This window comes from Palaemon carinicauda, chromosome 4 (genome assembly GCF_036898095.1).
Source record: "Palaemon carinicauda isolate YSFRI2023 chromosome 4, ASM3689809v2, whole genome shotgun sequence".
Taxonomy (NCBI): Eukaryota; Metazoa; Arthropoda; class Malacostraca; order Decapoda; family Palaemonidae; genus Palaemon; species Palaemon carinicauda.
This window is the reverse complement of record NC_090728.1, coordinates 28,567,693-28,591,430: the sequence shown is the minus strand read 5'-3', so window position 1 is coordinate 28,591,430 and position 23,738 is coordinate 28,567,693. Positions and strand designations below refer to the sequence as shown.

General features: G+C 33.0%; 1 protein-coding gene across 1 annotated transcript; it reads right to left on the bottom strand.

Moving 5' to 3' along the window:
- Positions 1-1,342: 1,342 nt before the first annotated feature.
- On the bottom strand, positions 1,343-21,657 carry LOC137639014 (crustacean calcium-binding protein 23-like). Its single transcript, XM_068371335.1, has 5 exons — positions 21,447-21,657; positions 17,485-17,624; positions 14,952-15,129; positions 6,122-6,331; positions 1,343-2,097 (listed from the first exon to the last, which is right to left on the bottom strand). The coding sequence occupies exons 2-5, from the start codon at positions 17,607-17,609 to the stop codon at positions 1,996-1,998; spliced, it is 615 nt and encodes a 204-aa protein (XP_068227436.1). The 5' UTR covers positions 17,610-17,624; positions 21,447-21,657; the 3' UTR covers positions 1,343-1,995.
- Positions 21,658-23,738: the final 2,081 nt, after the last annotated feature.

The following is a 23,738-nucleotide window of genomic DNA, read 5'->3' as shown; positions in this document are numbered from 1 at the left end:
GAGTCCATAGGAAACGTAGTCTTATAGTCTAAGCTTAGAAATCTGCACGTCTTTGTTTTCTTTAATAAACCGTATCCCCTATATAAAAAAAAGCAATTGTTTGGATATATATATATATATATATATATATATATATATATATATATATATATATATAAACATATATATATATATAAACATATATATATATATATATGTGTGTGTGTGTGTGCGTGTGTATTTCCAGTCATGCTCATCAGCACTGAGAGGCGTATAACTACTTGGTCTCTCTCTGTCCATCGGCTAGGGGGAGAGGGGGAGCGTCATACCCTTGTGAGAGGGGGTTACCCCGAGAGGCATGCATATCTATCTAAATATTAAACTGTCATTTTTTAGTGGTCACGTACACTAAAGTTATATAACGAGGAAACTGGAATGGATCACAGAAAACGCAAAGTACATCGACCATATTTTAATTGATTTTAGAATGTGATCTGTGTATGGTTGCCATGAAAACATTACAAAGGATGAAAGATCCTGTTTCTTTATTATACACAGATTAATAAGGATGACGGAAAAAATAACTGCCAGTTCTTTATAAGATGTGAAACCTGTTTCGTTATTTCTTAAGTTTTAGTAAAAACCTAGACACATCTGAATAGGCTACTTAGCTAAGCTTCTGTTTATCTGAAAGTCAGTCTTATGTGGTATTTATAAATCAAAATATTTACATCAGCCTCATTATGATGTTTCTATTTGAATGGTATAAATGAGATTAAATGAGTGAATTAAATACAAATAAAGAAAGAGAAGAGATAACATTAGATATGCCCATCAAAAATAAGAGTTCTAAATATTTTTCATACCTTTTTCTTTGACACACTGGAACAACCTCTACAGTGCTTATCTCTATGGTTTCTCAGCAATAATTTAAGTGAATCTTTTTTCTTATCAGTTTAATTTACTTTGTTTCTAATGATACATCTTTGTTGTCTAAGTGCTGTCATAAAATGCTACTAATATTACATGCAATCTTTTACATTGAAATTTTCTCTCATTGCTTTGAAATTATATTCATATTTATCGGGAAGTTAATCTGCAATTTAATTTTTGTATGCTATATAGACTGAAGTTTCCATTAAGATGCTACGTAGTTATCATAGTCAATTCTTTTTAGTGAGGCAGATTTGCACCGACTCGCAGGGGTGCCATTTTCGCTCAGAAAGGTTTCCTGATCGCTGATTGGTTGGACAAGATAACTCTAACCAGTTAGATAACAGGGAACTTTTCCGAGCTAAAAGGACACCGCTGCGAGTCTGTGGAAATGCGCCTCATTAAAAAAAAAATTGAGTATAGTCACAGCCTTTTTAAGGATTCGTGGAAAATCATATTGGAAAAATGATCAGATTTCTTTTTCATGCTTGAGACCTTAATGAAAGACAGTAGAATTGTCACGTGATAGAAAATAGCTATCTACATTTGGTGTTCTTTATGCTAAGACTATCTCTAAAGCATTCTTTACTGCAAATTCAAATCGCCAATTTTAGGCCTAACCCGTTTCTCCTGGGATGGATTATCATAACGTGTGTAATGTGACCTAAATTTTAGAATGAAAATATAGATACAAAAATAATTTCCTAAAGCATAAATCATATTAGATAATGAGTCACCCATAACTATTTATATGTTGACAAGTAATTATGGGAATTTCCCATAATTTTTCAGAATATATAAGTGCAGAACAATTATTTTACAAAGTTCAGTTATTAACATAAACAAATATTTCCAATCATTTCTTTTATTTACTTAATCATATCCTAAACCTAATCGTAATTTCCATTACTCAAAATTGTGCCAATTTTGAAGATCGTTAATTTGGACTGCTTTAGAAACTACAGTATGAGTAACCGGAAAATGATATAAATAATCTTTTGTTTCATTTGATTATAAATTTCGTTCCGAAAACATCTGCTTCCCGACCTCCTCTTTCAATTTTGATCCTTCGCTTTTGGTTATTTAAAGAATCCAATGATTCTTAACGACTGTCGTGAAGTATTCATCGTCGCCGATGGATTTGCTGACTCCAGAATAGTAATCCATGAATTCTTCTTTTGTCACCTGGAAAGATAACTCGAAAGTTACTAAGGTATAGATGAATTAGGAGGAAGTGTTAACTAAAACTATCTTTAAGAAGCATTTAGTTATACCTTACTAGAATCTTTTTAATATGGGTTGTGAGATTACACAAACTATTATGATGTTGCTTTGAAATTTTTGCCAATGCAATTACTTGAGTTCTCTTTGGTTATAGATATCATTTCGATAGAAAAACCGAATCTGCGTATGATTTATTGGTAAAAAGAACTAAGCATAAATTTCCATAATTGGTTTTCTATAAGTTAGTTTAAATTTGCTTTTTCAAAATGGTATAATTAAGAGCATTTTAAGGTGTGTTTTAGGTTTCAACTTTTAAAAACTAAGTTCTTCTAAGATTTCTTTTATCTAGTTTCCCAAAAAAGCATAGTTATACGTCAGAGGTAATCAATCAGTCTATCTATCTATCTATCTATCTATATAAATTGAGGAAACATTAAAGAAAAAAAGCATCAAATTAAAAAAAAGAAGACTTGGAAAAGGGCTCCAACTGATGTTTGTTCTAAAGGATGAAAATGGAAGTATTATAAACAAATGAGATGGAGTGATGAAAATTGCAGAGGATTTCAATACGGTGCTATATAATAGTGATATAAGAAATGACTGTCCCAACTGAAATAATGAAACGCCTGAGACGGTACCAAATGTAACACTAGGAGAAGTAAAGGAAACATGAAAATGTATGAAAAGAGACAAAGCAACAGAAGATGGGCTAACAATTGGTTAATAGATGGAGGAGATTTTATGGTAATAAAACTCGCTGAACTTGACACAAAATGTCTACAAAAATGCTCTATATCTGCAACTTGGAAAAACTTTATCATTATACTAATTCACAAAAAGGGAGACAACAAAATCTGAAAATTTACCGCCTAATAAGTTTACTCTCAATAATGTGTAAAATATTTACAAAAATCATATTAGGCCTAGAAGAAAAGCTAAACTTTAATCAACCAAGAGGGCAGGAAGGCTTTAGAAGAGGGTATTAAACAACTGACCATATCCAGGTGATTAACCAGTTAATGGAAAATTAAGAGTATGCCGAACTAAAAAGCCCTTCAAAGACAAGGAAGTGATGAATATTATGTTGGAACACTTGAAGATATCTATACGGGTAGTGCAGCAATCCTAAAACTACATAAAGATAGTGAGAAAATTTCGATTAAGAAAGAAGTTAGACAAGGAGACACTATCTCTCCTAAATTATTCACAGCTTACCTAGAAGTTTTTAAGAATTTACACTGGGAAAATGTAGGAACTGACATTAATAAGAAATACCTTAACAACTAAGGATTTGCAAATAACATAATTCTGTTTAGTGAATCATGAAAGGAATTGCAAAAGATGATAGAAGATTTGAATAGAGAAAGCAAAAATGTAGGACTGAAAATGAACATGAGGAAAACTAAGATAATGTTCCATGAAAATGTAGAGGCAAAAAATAAGGGTTATAAACTAACCTCTACAGATTGTTAATGAATATACGTACTTAAGACAGATAGTAAGTGTTTCCCCAGAACATGAAGCCAATAATAAAAGAAGGATAAGCATTGGGTGAAGGAATTTTGGTAAACAAAGTGAGATTATGAAAAGTAAAATGCCACTTTCTCTAAAAAGAAAAGTATCAAATCAGATGGTCCTACCTGTATTACTTTCTGCATTGGAAACTTGTACAATACTAAAGCTTTAGAACATAAGCTAGTTATAACTCAAAGAACTATGGAAAGAATAATGATGGGATTAACACCAAAGAGAGAAAAAAAGATCAACATTGATATGAGAGCAAACTAAAGTAGAGGATATTCTAACATGTGAAAAGAAAAAGAAATGGACATGGACAAGACATATAATTAGAACACCAGATAATAAATGGATATAAAGAATAACAGAATCGATCCCTAGAGATCGCAAAAGAAGCAGAGGAAGGAAAAGACGATGTTTTGATGAATTAAGAAAATTTGCGGGTGTGGACTGGCATAGCAAGACCATAAACAGGCACGAGTGGAAGGACATGTCTGAAGCCTTTGTCCTGTAGTGGACTAGTTACGGTTGATAATGATGAGGATAATAGTGCTGTGTATAAATGTATATAAATGCATACACACATACACACACACACATATATATATATACTGTATATATATATGTATATATATACTTTTATATGATTTATATATACTTATCTATCTATCTATCTATCTATATATATCTATATATACATATATATGTATATATATATATATATATACATACATACATATATATATATATATATATGTATATATTATTATTATTATTATTATTATTATTATTATTACTAGCCAAGCTATAACCATAGTTGGAAAAGCAAGATGCTATAAGCCCAAGGGCTCCAATAGGGAAAAATAGCCCAGTGAGGAAAGGAAATAAAGAAATAAATAATGATGAGAACAAGTTAACAATAAATCATTCTAAACAGTAACTACGTCAAAACAGATGTGTCCTATATAAACTATTGACAACGTCAAAAACATATATGTCATAAATAAACTATAAAAAAAAAAAAAAATACTCATGTCAGCCTGGTCAACATAAAAACATTTGCTCCAACTTTGAACTTTTGAAGTTCTACTGATTCAACTACCCGATTAGGAAGATCATTCCACAATTTGGTACCAGCTGGAATAAAACTTCTAGAATACTGTTTAGTATTGAGCCTCATGATGGAGAAGGCCTTGCTATTAGAATTAACTGCCTGCCTAGTATTACGAACAGGATAGAATTGTCCAGGGAGATCTGAATGTAAAGGATGGTCAGTGTTATGAAAAATCTTATGCAACATGCATAATGAACTAATTGAACGACGGTGCCAGAGATTAATATCTAGATCAGGAATAAGAAATTTAATAGACCGTAAGTTTCTGTCCAACAAATTAAGATGAGAACAATACTCAAAACAAATTAGAATGAAAGAATTAAAATACTTCTTCAGAATAGATTGATCACCAAAAATCTTAAAAGACTTTCTCAATAAGCCATTTTTTGTGCAATTGAAGAAGACACAGACCTAATATTTTTCTCAAAAGTAAATTTGCTGTCGAGAATCACACCTAAAATTTTAAAAGTCATACAAATTTAAAGAAACATTATCAATACTGAGATCCGGATGTTGAGGAGCCACCGTCCTTGACCTACTTACAATCATACTTTGAGTTTAGTTAGGATTCAACTTCATACCCCATAATTTGCACCATGCACTAATTTTAGCTAAATCTCTATTAAGGGATTCACCAACCTCAGATCTACATTCAGGGGATGGAATTGATGCAAAGAGAGTAGCATCATCTGCATATGCAACAAGCTCGTTTTCTAGGCCAAACCACATGTCATGTGTATATAGTATGAAAAGTAATGGGCCAAGAACACTACCATGTGGAACACCAGATATCACATTCCTATACTTACTATGGTGCCCATCAATAACAACTCTTTGAGATCTATTACTTAAAATATCAATTATAATGCTAAGAAACGACCCACCCACTCCCAACTGTTTGAGTTTGAAAATAAGGGCGTCATGATTAACACGTTCAAAGGCAGCACTAAAATCAAGGTCAATCATACGAACTTCCTTGCCACAATCAAGAGCTTTCTGTACAGCATTGGAGATTGTAAGAAGGGCATCACATGCTCCAAGGCCTTTACGAAAACCAAATTGCAAACTAGGGAATAAATGATTACTTTCGGCAAACCTATTAAGACGTTTTGCCAGAAGACGCTCAAAAACTTTAGATAATATGGGAGTTATGGAAATTGGGCGGTAATCAATGCGACTTGAGCTACCACAAACACATTTACATAAAGGAGTAACATTACCAATATATGTATCCTCCATATATATATGGGTATGTGTAAGTGTGAATGAAGCATAAGAGAATTTTCATATAACAATTTTTCCATCAACATCCCGAAGTCTGATTCCGGTCTAAAATTGATGCCAGTAACAAACCTTTCCATCGGGGTGGACGCCTCCCTCGAAGTTAGTGACGAAATGCATGATAATGTCTTGTTCCGTTGCCTCCTTCGACAGGACCTTTGGGTGACGAGAGGAATCATATCTGCTCTTAATTTCTTCTAGAGAAATGACTCCGTCTTCGGAGCCATCCAGCTTATTGAAGGCCTCTTCCACGACGTGCTTTCTCTCATCAGACATTTCTGGCTGTTTAGAAGATAATATACTGAAATAAATTCTAATCTTAAGTAATCAAGCAAGCATTTTGTCAAGAATTTGTTATTCCTTTATAAATCATGATTTTACAGAAACATACATTCTACAATATCATGAAATCGTTATTTTTTTTCCAAGCGAAAGATCACCTACAGTGGCATTTAATTTTTTCAAAAAATCTCAAATGAAATATTAAATGTCCAATGGAACACTAGCACAATAAATATGAAAACTATAGTTCTTATTTAACTTTTCACTTCCAAGCATCCAAAGCTGGTAAGGGGAATATCAGTTTTGTAATGGTTGCTAATATAACATTCTGTATAGGGTGGACTTTCCTATTAAATCTAATAACGTCAAATATATCATGAAATAGCAATAATAGATATCTTATAACTGCTATGATCAGGTTCCAAGAATGAGGACTTATTGAACCTAGAAATCACGAGACGATGTTTTTATACTATTGTTATTATTACTAGTCGAGTTACAACTGGAAAAGGATGACTACAAGCCTTAGGGGTCCAATAGGGCAAGCAGCTCAATGCAGAAAGGAAATAAAGCAGTAACGAATAAACCATATATATATATATATATATATATATATATATATATATATATATATATATACACATATATATATATATATATATGTGTGTGTGTGTGTGTGAGTGTGTGTGTGTGTGTATATATATATATATATATATGAATAACATGAAAATATAAGATCTAATGACAACAGTGACAACTTTAGATAAATCAGTCCTGTATGAATTCTGAAACTAGACACATATCAACCTGTTTAACTGAAAAGCATTAGCAATAAATTCGAACCTCTGAAGATAATAATTTCAGAATCTGTTCACATCTTGAATAGAACTTTAACAATAGTATGTATTATTGAACCTTATGATTGAGAACTAGACGTGTGCCTAGTACTAATAAAACAAAGGTTGAAATTAAAATTATTATTAAGGGGGCAAAAAGAGTAATTGTAAGACTCATCCGATGCCATTATCCGAAATAATAAGTGTAGAAAACTTTTCTAGTCTTGCCGACATAATTTCAAAAATAGTAAATACCAGTATTGGTGAGTGTAAGCTTCCTAAATCCGAGAAAGGGGCTAAATTATATCGGTTCGGAAAGGTGTTCTTGACTATCAGAACTTCAGTTCATACAGACCAATTTTGAATCTATCCTTCATATAAAAATACAGAAAATTATATATCTGCGGAAACAACTATATGCTCTGTTGTAAATGATCTGCTGGAAATGGAGTAGGAAAAATGTAGTATCTTAATATTACTCTATCTTGGTGGTCTTTCGACACAGTTGAGCATGAACTGCTACTTGACGAATTATTGTTCATTGTTATTGAAGATCAATCTTTAGAGTATCTAAAAGTTTACTTGGTTGACAGCAACTACTATGAACGAATTGGAAACTCATTCATCACAAGAATCATTTAGCAGAGGGATAACCTGGCAAATAAACTAGGACCAATCTTATTTTGCCTCTATTACCGGTCTACCGAAAGTTCTACAGAGACAAGAAGTGATGTTTAAACTATTTGCAGATGATGCAACGGTACCATTGATGATTCTGGACACGTTCTTACTACTTTTAGGGAATTGATGGCAATTAAAAACTAAAAATAAATGAAAATAAAACAAATTTTATAGTGGTCGGGAAGGGAATAAAACAAAAAACTTCGGTGACTTCCAAATAGATACTAAAAACAGCTCGGTCTCGATATCTAGTAGACTTCATGATCTAGGTGTATCAATTACTGTAATTTCTCTTTCAGTGTTCAAATAAAAATTATAGTAAGAATCACTGGATATCAATTTAGAAAAATTGCGTTTGTAAAGAAGTAGCTGGATGAATATTGTGTCTTTGTGATTGATTAAGTCTATCAATTACTGTAATTTCTCTTTCAGTGTTCAAATAAAAATTATAGTAAGAATCATTGGATATCATCTTAGGAATATTGCTTTTGTAAAGAAGTAGCTGGATCAATATTGTGTCTTTGTGATTGATTAAGTCTATCAATTACTGTAATTTCTCTTTCAGTTTTCAAATAATGATTATAGTAAGAATCATTGGATATCATCTTAGGAATATTGCTTTTGTAAAGAAGTAGCTGGATCAATATTGTGTCTTTGTGATTGATTAAGTCTATCAATTACTGTAATTTCTCTTTCAGTGTTCAAATAAAAATTATAGTAAGAATCGCTGGATATCATCTTAGGAATATTGCTTTTGAGAAGAAGTACCTGGATGAATATTGTGTCTTTGTGATTATCTGTGTTCTTACCAGGATTGATTACTATAAGAAAGAAGAGACTATGGATTTGACAATTGGTACTCGAAACACCTAAGAATGTATACGACAAACATCTTTTAGGCCCTGTATGGCACAGGGTTTCCATGTGTGACAGGGCCAGGAAAACAGGTCTTAAAGTAAAGCAAGTAAAGCACGTAGAGTCTAGGATGGTCTAATGCAAAGGATGGCTAAATTTATGAAACATATTGTGCAGCATGTAAAGAATAATATATACCAACCGTGTGTCACTCCGGGGTCACCAATGTGACGAGTCAAGAGTAGGTTATGACTCAGTTGCTTTCATCTCGCCTTTTTTGTCACAACCTACTCTTGGATCGTCACATTGGGTGACCCCGGAGTGACACACGGTTGGTACAGAACGATGGTGCCAGATATTAATATCAATATCGTGGATAAGGAATTTAATAGACGACAAGTCTTTGTCAAACAAATTAAAATCCAGAGAAGAGAACAATATTCAGACATGACAGTTGAAGAAGTGACAGACCAGATCTATTTCTCAAAATTGAATTTGCAATCAAAAGTCAAATCTAGAACTTTAAACTAATTGCTAATTGTATGCAGTTAGAGACACTAATGAAAAAAATCTGGATGTTTAGGAGCCAGTGTCCTTTACCTACTTACAGTCACACTTTTTTGTTTTGTTAAGCTTCAATTTCATCCCCTATAATTTGTATCGTGCACTTATTTTAACTAGACCTCTCTTCGGGGATTCAGCTACTACAGGTCTCCCTTCAGGAGATGGAATTAATGCAAAGAGAGTAGCATCATCTGCATATGCAAAAAGCATTTTTACAGGCCATACAACATTACATACGCATATGATAGGAAATGTATTGGGCCGAGAACACCACCCTGGGGAACACCAGATATTACATGCCTATAGTCACTATTGTGCCCATCAACAACTACTCTGTTGTCTGTTACTTAGAGATTTGATAATAATGATAAAAAAGACCCACCTTCTCTCATATGTTTAAATTTGAAAACAAGGGCTTCTGGATTAATGAGGCCAAAGGTAACACTAAAATCAACGCTGATCATACGAATCTCCAGATCTATATCAAGGGATTTATAAACAGCATTGGAAATTTTAAGAAGAACATCACATACCCTAAGACCTTTGGAAAGCCCAATTGCAAACTATTGACCCGATTATTACGTTCAGTAGATAACATAGAAGCTATGAAAATTGGGCAGTAATCAGCGTGGATAAAGCTACAACAAATACATTTACAGTGTGAAGTACCATTACCAATTCTCCATCAAGAGCAAAATGAAACCGTCCTTGCTAACTTGTAAAAAAATAACCGACAACGTAAGGAATATTACGTTTCTCATTGTTGTTTGATGTAAACCTTAAGTAAGTGTAACACCCAGATATTTTTATTCATTAAAATATCAGGATTATATAGAATTATTATGGGAATTATGGTTCATAAAAGGAGAAATTTATAACATTCAAAGGGTTTAATTAATCATGATATCAAGAATTTAGAACTCCATTTGAGGCATTAGTTTCATTCAATATTAAATATGTTTTTTAATATTTTTACTTTATTTTAGGCCAAATTTATGAAATTATTGTGGAGGTTACGATTCACAGAAAGTTGTTAGATGATGTCACTATCAAGGATATGGATATGCATGAAATTAAGGGACAAAACACTCTCAAGAGTTTAATTTCTTAAGATATCAGTAAAAGTACTTTGTGTAATAGACGACAAGGATTGCAGACTAGAATGCAATATATTTGTAGGCTCTTTCATTTCATAAAATACAGATTTCCAAGAAAGCACCGACTGCTTTCTGTTGTCAAGAAGTTAGTTCCCCTAACAGATTCCAATTTCAAGAAATCCAAAGATTAAAGCACTTCTAACAAAGTTCTAGTCTCAATTATGAAAAAAATATAGCACTTTTAAAACGATTTTTTTTATAAGATTATGAAATTACCACTCTAGCATAGATCTGAGCTTTTAAAGATCAAGGACGTAACAGTACAAAGTAGGGTCAGGTTTCCTTGTGTCATATCAAGGACAATCAAAATAACATCCTATTCATTTCTTGACCGATATGAAACATTATCCTTAACATCTGATATTGTAAAGAGCGTTTATATTCGACAGGATGCCCCGTTCCGTTGGCACGAAATGTATGCGTGACAGACAGCTATGAAAAAAAAGTCCTTGATACAAAAGAAAAACATAATTCATGTAACAACGCCTTCTATTTCCTGGAAACCTTAATTGTGTGACATTCCGTCAGGATTATATGAATTCGGAGAAAACTGTGGAACGGGTCGCTAGCATTTCAGTGGGATCATCGGGAAATTTTACACTGGTAAAAAAAAAAAAGAAAAAAAAATAAGTTTCCATTTTATCATTACTTAGACGATGCTGCTGCATGTCGTTTATTGGACCTGTCAGTTCAATGAAATGATCGTTTATTTTTTTTCTAGCATTCATAGTGGTTAAAGCGAAAAATTATTGTCTTGGGAACCTTTAGCTTACAAATATAGTTTTACCTTCATATCTCAGAGATTCGACTTCCGGGTTATTTTCAGATTATTTAGAGGACCATGATTCTCTTTTCATATATTTATATATTATCAATATCTCTCAATTGATTAGAATCATGAAATTCACAGTTTATAAAATTACTAAATGAAAAATTAGGGAGACAGAAAATAGATAAATGTCCTTTGGCCAATGCGGATTGTTTTTTAATAAAGAACATAATTTTTTCCTTCATAATGACTATAGAGAGGCCATTCAAGGGCATTTGACTAAAGAAAACTTCTATCTCGTAACATTTGGTAATACTAGTATTTATCTTATATTTTCTATGTATAGTCACAAGATGACCCTACATTTGCTGACGATTTTAAAATCCCGTGACCTTTTACAGAAATTTATGTCTTTCCCATTTTCATTATCCCTTTATTCGGAATATTGCGTATTTTCACTTATAAATCATACTTTAGGGTTTCTTGAGCACTCCAATAAGTCGGCACAAGCAACAAAATGTATAGAGAAGGTCAACAAACAAAAGTTAAGTTGAATTTAGTACATTCTAAATTAGCTCAGTCTGGCAAGATATTAAGTCGACTTAGCAGAGTAAAAATCTGCTTAATAAACGCAAGCATCAGTAAATTAGGGCTATCTCAATTAGGTTGAAACCAATCTGATAAAAAAAGACTTGATCAATGCATATCATGTTCGTAAATTTGAAGTATATTTCAGCAAAGTTAAGATAGGCTGAATGAGGTAAAACTCCTGTACTAACGTAAACAAAAATTAAATACAGTATATGAAAAGTGGGCTTCGCAAAGTGTTTCATCTTAGCAAAACGCAAGCCAAATTGAGAGTACAAAAATCAACGAAAAGTGAGAAATAAAGAGCCAGCTAAATTTGATAGAAGCAACGTAAGTACAATAGTTTCATCAGTGAAACTAAACGCAAAATATTATTGTGGCTTTGGAAGCTCAATAATGTGAAGGTCATCATATGAAAATTGGCTCCAACATTACCAATTAAAGTTTGGTTTGTTGAAAAGGTTAACGCAGAACAGCCAAGGTTAAGTTGACAGAGAAACTTTTGGTAAAGAAAAATTAATCCTAGTTAAAATGTCTTATCTATAATAATTTTGTAAGTTGATTTAAGGTGATCTTTATGTAGATCGACTTGATCTTTGGGAGAAATTAAAATCAGCAACACAAAGAGAACTTTCCTTAGCTAGATTGAATTTTGCGATAAGTGTATTAAAGACTAGTTAGCAGCAATACTTATCTTAAAGAATAAAGGATGATTTATTGGAACGATGATCATCAGCGTAATGAGACAGAAATCACCTACATAAAGCAATATCTAAATTTGAAAAGTGAAAATCAAATATCACTTTTCGAAGATAGCATTACCCATCGGTGATGCAGATAGGAATCGTCCTTATAAAACACAAATAATTACGTGCCAAGCATCAGTCAAATGAGCAGCCTGTTAAAAATAAATGCCAGTCTGTTTTGCTGGTGCTGGATGTGGTGAAACCAACGGAACAATTCATAAAAAAGGGACATTGGTTCCGAACTCAGTAAGACATGAAGTGACACGAGTACTAAAGACAACAGAAAGGAATGGCTGGGAGCTCATTTGCTCCAATTGTTGACCACTTAAACTCTCTTTTTATTATTTTTCTTTTGATGGGTGTCAGATGACATGGCTAAGAGCTTTCTTATAAGTGTTTATAGAAAAATAAGAAAAATATACTGAATTTAATATGATGACATTTATATAAGTATTCACGATTCTTATACACGTGGTACATCAAGCTTGGATTTCTTTCATTTTTATCTAATCTCTAGCATTATTTTAATGTTTTAAGATGTGAGATGTATGACAACTAGAACAAACTGCAATAAATCGTAACCTTTTCGTACACTAGCGCTTGAAACGAGTCGCCATCGGACTGAAATGGTAAATAATGCATAGATAGTGTGTCGGTGTGAGGCGGTCTGAGAAAAAGAAACGCATTTATATCTGCTACCGAAATCTCTCTCTCTCTCTCTCTCTCTCTCTCTCTCTCTCTCTCTCTCTCTCTCTCTCTCTCTCTCTCTCTCTCTCCCCAGAATTGTCAAAGTGAAGTAGTTTTATGATTTAAAAATATGCTGCCTTAAAAGAACCACATCGAGATATTTCGGAGACTATTTCACAGCACAGTTAAGTGTAATCAGTTTAAGATCATAACTGAAATATATATTTAAAGAAATAACTAAGATTTGAGTTATTATTATTTTGATAATCGACCCTTCAACGTGTATACAAACGCACATTAACAAAAATGCATACGAAAGGAGAGAGAGAGAGAGAGAGAGAGAGAGAGAGAGAGACTTTTCCTGTTTAGAAGCGGAATTTGTATTTCGTAGATATACCGCAATAATATCAAAAGTTACCTAAATCTCATTCTAATCGACATTATTATATTAGCTTAACTGCAGGCAACGTTTGATAAACGAAAAATGAAAGGATATGCTGTTATTTATGCTAACATTATGAAAGGTAAAATCCTACTGAAACGACAAAAGTGTTCAATTATGAAATGAAATTGACCAAATCTATTATAAAAAGCGTATTTTCAACAAGAAACAATTATGAAAATATTAATTGCAGTGTTTACTACCTCATACAGTCAGTTTAGTGTCTAAACTAGCATGCCGTTTTATATCAACTTGTTATTTTTAATGACAAATTCATTAAAAAGAAACATCCTTCTCAAAATGGTTCTTACTTAATCCAAATGAACTTCATGAATATCAAAACGAGCTTGGGAAATGTCTCTCTCTCTCTCTCTCTCTCTCTCTCTCTCTCTCTCTCTCTCTCTCTCTCTCTCTCTCTCTCTCGCAGCGATTGAAATATTCACGTCTTCGTGTACGTCACGAAAGGACACTTGGTGCGCGCACACTCATACCGGTTTTTTCCGACGAAACAGGATCGATAGAAAAGCAGAAAAAAATAGAAATCTTAATGTCAGTCTTGTTGGCTTTGATGTCACAATGTATGAGATATTTGATAGATTGCTGTATCTACTTCCAAATAAATATCTAGACGTTTTATAAATATGATGAGCTAATTATTATAATCCTGTATTTATGAGCCGGTATATTAAAGAAGTCCACATTCTCTAGAAGAAGGTCACGCATTAATTTCTCTGATGTAATATACATCAATTAATATTTTTGGTAATCCTAGAATTCCTGTGTTCTAAAACTCGCCATGAATCTGACGACATACTTAGATCTCAATAAATTACTATTCAGAGATGGTGCGCATTTCATCCATCTTTCTGACGACTTGGAATTAAAAAAAAATAAAAAAAATAATAAGCTGAAGTAAGCACGCACTAGTGAAGAAGATGACACTAATGGTGCGCAAACAACCGAAGGCATATTTAGAATATTCAGGTCATCTATAAGTTATTGTTAATGAAAATATTACAAAATAAACTCAACACAAAAAAAAAATCAAATATAAAAAAATTACACGTATTGCAGAATCTCTTAATTGTCTATATAATGCCATATATGGTTTAAAAGCGAGCTAGAAAAGAAAGTATCTGTCACTCTCTAGCAGAATACACACCCATCTCTCTCTCTCTCTCTCTCTCTCTCTCTCTCTCTCTCTCTCTCTCTCTCTCTCTCTCTCTCTCTCTCTCTCTCTCTCTCTCTTCTCACGTATGTCTTTAAATACACCGTTAACTAACATCTACTCTTACCCTAAGTTTAATGAGAAACTCTTCGCAGTTGATGATGCCCACGTCCTCTTTGTCGAAGGTAGAGAATAATTCGTCCACTTCATGTTCGCTGAATTCCACACCATATTCCTTTATGATATCACTCAGCTCCTCTTTGGTGACAGCATGTTTGTCCTCTCGTTCATGTCTTCTCAGTAATCTGCAACAGTTCTCAAATTTACTATGGTCAATTCTAAGAGGAAATGCTTCCAGTTTGGTCACCTCGTTATAAATATTTTGAAAAAAAAAAATATTGACAGCAAGGTAGTGGGGTTTTGCTTAGGAAATTTGTGTTACAGTGTTTCCTTTTCCCTTTCCAGAAAGAAATAGGACAGTATCTTCCTTCTAAACGGAAAGACAGTTTTACACTAAGAAATAAACACCTAAATGTATAAATTTTATGGTATATCGTATATGGTAACTTATTTTTTGCATCATCAATCTATTTTTAGTTATGCTAAATTTGTAGAAAAAAGCTAATATAACTTTTACACACCAAGATAAGATAAAATATCTTAGAATTTTGCCAGTCTTCCTTGAAAAACAAACAAACACCATAATCAAAGCTAACCATATTTTTTCCTATACCAAACTAACAAATTGTGGAATCATTTTATTTTTAACTGATATTACCCTCTTACTTTGGAACTAATTCATACACTCTCTAATCACATACCTTAAATTTATTACCAAATTTTCTAAGGAAACTGTTTCGCCATAATGGATTATGTATTTGATAAACTGATATAAAACTGATAATTAAATCAATTAGTGAATGATGCTGTTGATGATTATGGATTTTTTTTTTATAAGAAAACCGGCGAGGTAAGGAAGGTACTGGAAATCGTGTGTAACTCTACGGACATTCATACCCATATTTTACTAAGAAGACCTGAAGCATAAGGTTGTTTTCTGATTTAATTCATCTCATTCATCTTTTAATTCTCTTATCTATTAGTACCTGTTGCTTCAAAATTATTTTATTATATATTTATATTTTAAATGTACTTTACTATTCTGAGCAAAATATGATTACGTGAAATATAGCAGTAAGTTATCTGATCAACAAATAAATATAGAATTTTTAATATAATGATTTTTTGTTTGCTACATGAACGCAAATCGATGTTTTTACAGTAAGTATTCTTTATTACATGAAACAATAAAAAAATAACTTTAAGCCCTTGTTAGTAAAAACTATTGATATAAGCTATTACGAATTAGGTTTCGAGTCATGTAATCATTAATCTACATCTATATCAAGACTTGAATGAAACCACTGTTTGTTTTTCTAACTTTCCTGGTACGAACCAAACGATATATTGTTAAAATTATGATGTGTAATGTAATTTTTCTTGCTTTCATTTTATAGTGCCATACCTATTAGAATTCAACCAAATATTAAAGTACAGAATATGATTAATATTAAACAACAGTCCCCACCTGTAACTTGAGGTATGGAGGCGTTAGATTATGAAATACCAATACTAGATTTTAAGTATTAAGACACTCTTATTTCGTTAGAATGTAGCTCTGTAAACTAGTTGAAAGTAGTTTGACCTTACATACTACAGAAAACCCTGCAGGTAGTGCAGAATGTATTCTAGTAATTGATTTGACTTATTAAGACTAGATTTATTACCTTTGCTCAGATATAAAAGAAAATTTATTAGTGTATATACTTCTGAAAAAAATGGAGGGAGCTTAGATGAAATGGGCATGAGAGAGAGAGAGAGAGAGAGAGAGAGAGAGAGAGAGAGAGAGAGAGAGAGAGAGAGAGAGAGAGAGAGAGAGAGAATTATATATTCAAGAAAACATATTCATTGCTATTATATTAGGCTTTATACATTGATAAACCCTATAAATGTGTAATTTACACATAGAAATTCTCAAAAAACGGATGCTTTGTGGCACCATTAGAGAAGGGGCACCACATTGGTATTAATTTGAGTTTAAATGAGTGTGGCTCACTCCTACCAAATTATTCTTGATGTGAATCTTCTCAGCAATAGGTTTCGTAGAAGTTTAGAGTTTACTCTGAATTGCAATTTTGTCAATGTTTTAAAAATACATAATGATAAATAACGCTATTGGAAAATACCGAATTATATCTATAAAACATTTATGTAATCCTAAGATACCACTTATCTATAAAAAGAGGTAATTCCCTTATAAATACCATCCATGATGATGATCAGCTTTAAAGAAAAAAAAAAAAAAAAAAAAAAAAAAAAAAAAAAAAAAAAAAAAAGTTCAATCTCCACAACACAGACTTATGCACAGTATTTGAATGAACAATTTAAAGGTTTAAAGACCCCTCATGAATGGCAGTGGCAAGGGACAGCGACATTGCCCTATCAACCAAGACAATGCCCTAGAAACTGACCATATATAAATATGATCAGCACCCAAAGCACCTCTCCATCCTAGCTAGGACCAAGAAGGGCCAGGCAATGGATGCTGATGACTCAGCAGATAGACCTAAAGGCTCCCCCAAACCACCATCCCAACTTACTTTCCGAACTGAAGGACGCTGTCGTATCCCTTCGTCAGGATGAGGCAGCGGAGTTTTTCCAGGGTGTTGGTTGCCTCGTGGGCCTCCTGGGCGGACACCTTCATCAGATGGTTTTCGCGAGTCATGATGCAATGAGGAAGCTGACAAAGAAAATGAAGTGGGTCAGTGCACATAATTTGAATAAATCATTGGTTAGTATGATTGTAACCCACTTGCTCTTTGTTTATCTGTCTATTCTATCTATTTATCATATCTGCCTGTATATATATATATATATATATATATATATATATATATATACATATATATATACATACATATATATGTATATATATATATATATATATATATATATATATATATATACTGTATATACATCTATATGTATATATATAAATATATACACACACACACATATATATATATATATATATATATATATATACATATACATGCACATATATATATATCTTATATATACAACACATACATATATATATATATATATATATATATATATATATATATATATATATATGTGTGTGTGTGTGTGTGTGTATGTGTATGTGTGTGTGCTCGTATGTGTGTATCAATTGCAAACAATTAAATTACCAGTCGAAATCTTTACTTTTGCTGAATGTCAAATATCTCTCTCTCTCTCTCTCTCTCTCTCTCTCTCTCTCTCTCTCTCTCTCTCTCTCTCTCTCTCTCTCTCTCCCCATTGTGAGATACCATCTGTCACGGTTCCGTGACCTCCCAAATCGATATCAGCATATTCAAGGACCAATTGGGTCATTTTCATATTTACGGGTCATGAAATTCTGCAGTTTAGCCCGACTGAGAATTCTGTCTACCCAGTAGTCGCTTCGGGAAGCATATTGTGACGATGAATGAATTGGATGTTTTATACATACGTTACACTATGTTCATGAAAAATTAATTTAGAAACTATATATTCACTGGAATGAGATAACACAAGTCATTATGGCGTGGATGCGTTCAGTTCGTCTATTAATGGGTCTAAGTGAGGAAAGAGGGTTGGTGTATATTTAGTAATAACTTTGAAAATTCTATTTTTTAAATACCTATTTAATACTGCTAAGTTATTCATTGACATTTCCTTAAATTGAAGAGTGCATGATAATATTTTAGCATAAATATATATATATATATATATATATATATATATATATATATATATATTATACAGACACATAGGCCTACATATGTATATATATATATATATATATATATATATATATATATATATATACAGACACATAGGCCTACATATGTATATATATATATATATATATATATATATATATATACAGACACATAGGCCTACATATGTATATATATATATATATATATATATATATATATATATATATATATATATATATATATACAGACACATAGGCCTACACACACACACACACACACACACACACACACACATATATATATATATATATATATATATATATATATATATATATATATATGGAAAGTAAACAGGTCCGCTTTTGCAAAGACAAAAGTTCATCTTTGGTTCCAAATGTCATCTTCTCTCTCGAAATTTACGACGTAGGGTCCTCGAATTCTATTACTAATTCTCTAAAGACAATCAAATAACCTCTTTTTAATGCTGATGTTGCAATCATAGCCTATTAGAATTGCTCATTAATCATTTGAAGAAAACTAGAGTTTTACGATATTCCTGTTAGTAGAGTTGGTAAAATTATCTAATGAGGGAAATGGATATTCAAAATAAAGTAAATATGTCGTCTAGAAATTCCTGAATTTAAGTAAATTCAATTATAAAGTAGAAAATATCTACCGGAAACATTAATGATTTATCAGTTGATTACAGACCTCGTAAGCCCTTGACCTTGAGAAGGGCATTCACCTTTCTGCAAGTTGAATATCCTTCCATATATAATAAAGAGTAAGTGCCTGGCTCTATATATAGAAAATATAACTTTCCTGTCACGTTGAGCGGTAGGGGGCGAGAGGGAGTAGTCATACCCTGGTGAGAGGACCCGTAACCGGAGAGGTATATTCGGAAACCAAAATCTCCCACAAATTTCCGAAACAGTGGGTTGTAGTTAGGAGAGGCGGAGAGAGTTGGAAAGATTGAATCTGTGTGTGTGCATATCTCTCTAAATATTTAGCCGTGCGTACGCGAGTAACGTATAAAGTTTGTCAACCTAACAGCCAGTCTTTCTGCTGGTAATGCTCTAACTGTGTCCGGTGGCGTTCCTTTGCGCAAAAAGCAGGCTCTCTCTCTCTCTCTCTCTCTCTCTCTCTCTCTCTCTCTCTCTCCTCTCTCTCTCTCTCTCTCTCTCTCTCTCTCTCTCTCTCTCCGGTCAAATTTGAGTTTCCTTATGTCTACGTCAACCTTCATTCAGAGATTAGCCTAAATCAAAAGCATATAAACTATAGCCAACTTGATAAAATTCAGATATATTTGTTGTACGTCAAGCTGAATGTGGAAATAATTCCTTTTATCCTATGCGAACACTGTTGTTTACTTTACATAGATGAAAACATTTTTTAATATATCCAACTACTCCTGTTATAATAAAATAACCAACAAAAGTTGTCGAACAGGCAACTTGATTCCACATAGATCCATCAAATTTATGAAATTCATTATTCATTCATTTCAGTATCAATATTGTCTGATATGCATTTTTCGAACATTTAAATTCAAGTTATTCTTCCTCTGTTATATATTGCCTTTTTTTATTTGCCGTTCATTTTTCAGTTTAATGTTATCTGGAAAGCATTCAATTTAAAACAAAAATATACATATTAAATAACATACAGGATAAAAATAATAAAACAATGAATTCGCCAAGATAGATGCTACGCTTTAATAGAGAGAGAGAGAGAGAGAGAGAGAGAGAGAGAGAGAGAGAGAGAGAGAGAGAGAGAGAGAGAGAGAGAGAGTTGACAATTAAATCGTCAGCGCATAACAATTAGAGTTTTAGAGTTCAACAAGGATCTTATTAAAAAAAATATTATTCTATGCATTTTAAATCTTACTCACTTCAAACTTGCTTATCAGATTGTTATAAACCAGTTAATGGCCATTATATCCATTATACCCAATGACAATGACAGCACACTTGATTACTCTGATAAGTCTACTACATTTCATCAGTCAAGCAGAATTTTCATTATTACTTTTACCAAGTATTTGGCAGATGTTCTTCAAAGACCAATAAGCCCATTGTAGACTCTACGTGTTCTATTTCCGTGCGACAAGTTAATCTCTGATATGATCAAATAAGTAACAACTACTGAGTCGTGAGTAATAAGAGTTCCATTGTTGGTGTTGGGAGTTCTTGACAATGAAGTCGTCAGTTTCCACGTGAATGGCGTGTATGTACAAGCATGACATCAACTTCGCGTGTCCATGTTGCAATCTCCATTAAAATGACATATTATTTGACTATTATCTTCGAGAACACGTATATATTGTAGACTAAGTTTCGAATTTGGTGGAATATAGTAAATATGGATATCTTATTGTCGGCTAAGTTGGAATTTTTCAGAATGCAGTAAATGTGGTTTTCATATCAATTAAAAGGTAAGCAGTAATAATCAGTAACTGGGTATGCAACAAGTGGTAGACTATCTATTATGTGCAGGTCGGTATGTTTTAAATATGACATTATATAGCAAAAATACATGAATAAATAAACAATTGTAATGGTATACAAATTACATTACACTTGATCCACCGAATTCAACTTGAAGCCAATAAAGCAAAGCACCGGGTATTAACGTTATTGCTCCGAGAAATGGCGGCAGTTAAAAGTTTGCATTCAAACCACAAACACGCCACGTGAGGTCGGCCACCGTCGCCACCCGAAGCGAGATACACCGAACCTCATCTTCTAAATAATCGATTTCCTCTCCGGCGAGAGACTCTCCGATAATCCACTCACATTTAGATGCTTCGGTTGACAGACCACGAAAGCGAGGGGGATAAGCGATCCTGGGACGACAGCAGCTAGCTTGATACTGAAGAGACCAATCGGCTGAACTTTCTACTTCTAATGTTCTTCGTGGCGGGGAGATACGGGGGATCAGGAATTCCTCATTTCGGACCTGGAGTACATCGCCATTTTAACCGGTTCGCGCTGACACTTCCAACGGACTCGTTTCTCGGAATGATAATGTAAACGAACCCGGTTAACCCTGTCATATGGTGTCAGGAAGAATTATTTCTAACTTTTTTTTTTTTTTTTTACTACGCCAGCCTCAAGAAACATCATGACTATATGGATTTCTGTATAACTGTGGTTCACGAATCACGATAATCTAAGGCAGACTCCAATAAAGATATCTAAAATTATTGATAGTGACGTCTGGTTAAATGACTAAATTATACATAGATTAAGTTAATAAACTTAATTAAAGGTACACTCCTAACAATCAGCTGCTTTAATAAGCATTTGCCTCTGAAAATTACTTTAATCGTAAAATTAGGAAGTTTTACCTCAAGCATGATCGATTTTCGTTAAACCTTACCTCTTAATTCTATTAGTTTTCTAGGAACAATACTTCAACAACATTTCGTGCCAAAATCTTTCTGAATCATGTCGCACTTTACCAGAACATTTCTAGGAAAAGCAACTCAACGTAGTCTCTGACGTCAGTGAGTGAAAGCATTTGCGGTACCGTTTGCTGCAACATGGAGCACAATATTAAAAGCTACTGATGTAATTTATGATGAGATCACCAATAATAATGAAAACTTATCCTTTAACTTTTAAACTTTAAGGCAAAATGACCTGGAGACCATTGAGTAAAGTCACGCTCTGCAAGCAGAGCTTTAGTTCAGAATCTACACGGCGGGTTGTTATAAGGTTCTGATAAGAAGATACAGGTATGCGAACTATTGTTCTCCTTACTTTTTATAACACATCACATGGTAATTTTTATGAGAAATTCAAAAGTAAAATAATCATATGATTAATGACGAGATATTGTTTCTGATACCGAGGCATACCTAACTTGGACTATCTTATCAAGGTTAGAGACAATTCATACGATAAAATAGAATGAGGCTATGATATACTATTACAAAGGTATTTGAAAGGATATTAAACGTGAGAAGAAAAATCGCGTTGATGTGGTCAAGCAAAATTCTTATTAATTCAAATATTCAATTCGTAACAGATGCACAAAGTTTTGAAATAATAGTAAATTTGTCATATTTCGAATGACTTTATGGGGTGCATACGAAGAACTTGATTAGCATGACAGACAAATTGATAATTTGGTGAATTTAACACATGTTTGTTTTAATTTCCATTTAATTTTAAGGCTACTTGATTGATTTTTCTGGAAGCACCACCTTCTACGAAAACTGAATTTTGCTGAAATAAAACTTCAGAAAGCGACGACCATCAACATCAAACTTCTTGAACAACTCCACATTGTATTAGTTCTTTTACTTTCTAACTACTCGCACAACTGTAACATAAAAAGCATTGGAACTTTTGCGTGAATACAAGAACTTTGATCATTCCTTGACATGCTTCTTTTTTTTCTCTCTCTCTCCTCTTACTTTTCTATTCAGAATTTCGTAAACTACTTGAGATATTCTAGTAACATTATGTCACTTTAATGACCCATAATTTTTTTTTTCCTAATTCCCTCTTCGTTCCTTAGCCCTTTCCTCAAGAGGGGCAAATGCACGGTGGGCAGACGCTGTTACCAATTTTGTGGTATGAATGACGATAGAGTGTAGATGACGTCATAGACGAAGAACCCACGGGCAAGCCATCTAAGTGCCAGTTGTTGAGGCACTGGATGGGCAGCTCACTATTGTCTGACATAACTCTGATTGCCCTCTGCCCGAAAGTCATACGTTATCCTGCCTGCGCCGATATCTTGGGCCGTTTGATCTGGTTACACTGTTTCAAAACTAGAGAATTACGGGCAAATCAGAGTGCCCGCCCTGCATTTGCCCGTTGTTTGGAAGGGCCATATATACTAGATATTTCCTCCCTTCGTGTAATAAAATAAACCTTTATCTTTACAGAAAAACGTTCTGAACGCGTTATCCATCACAAAATCACATAACATAAACAAATGTGTAGCATTTCATCGAAACTCTCGCTTATAAGTCTAATCATTCACGATTTCTTTCTAATATTTCACTTTTTATTAACAGTATTTCAAGCTCCGGGTTACATTCATCATAATCATCTGGTTCATATTTAACTCGT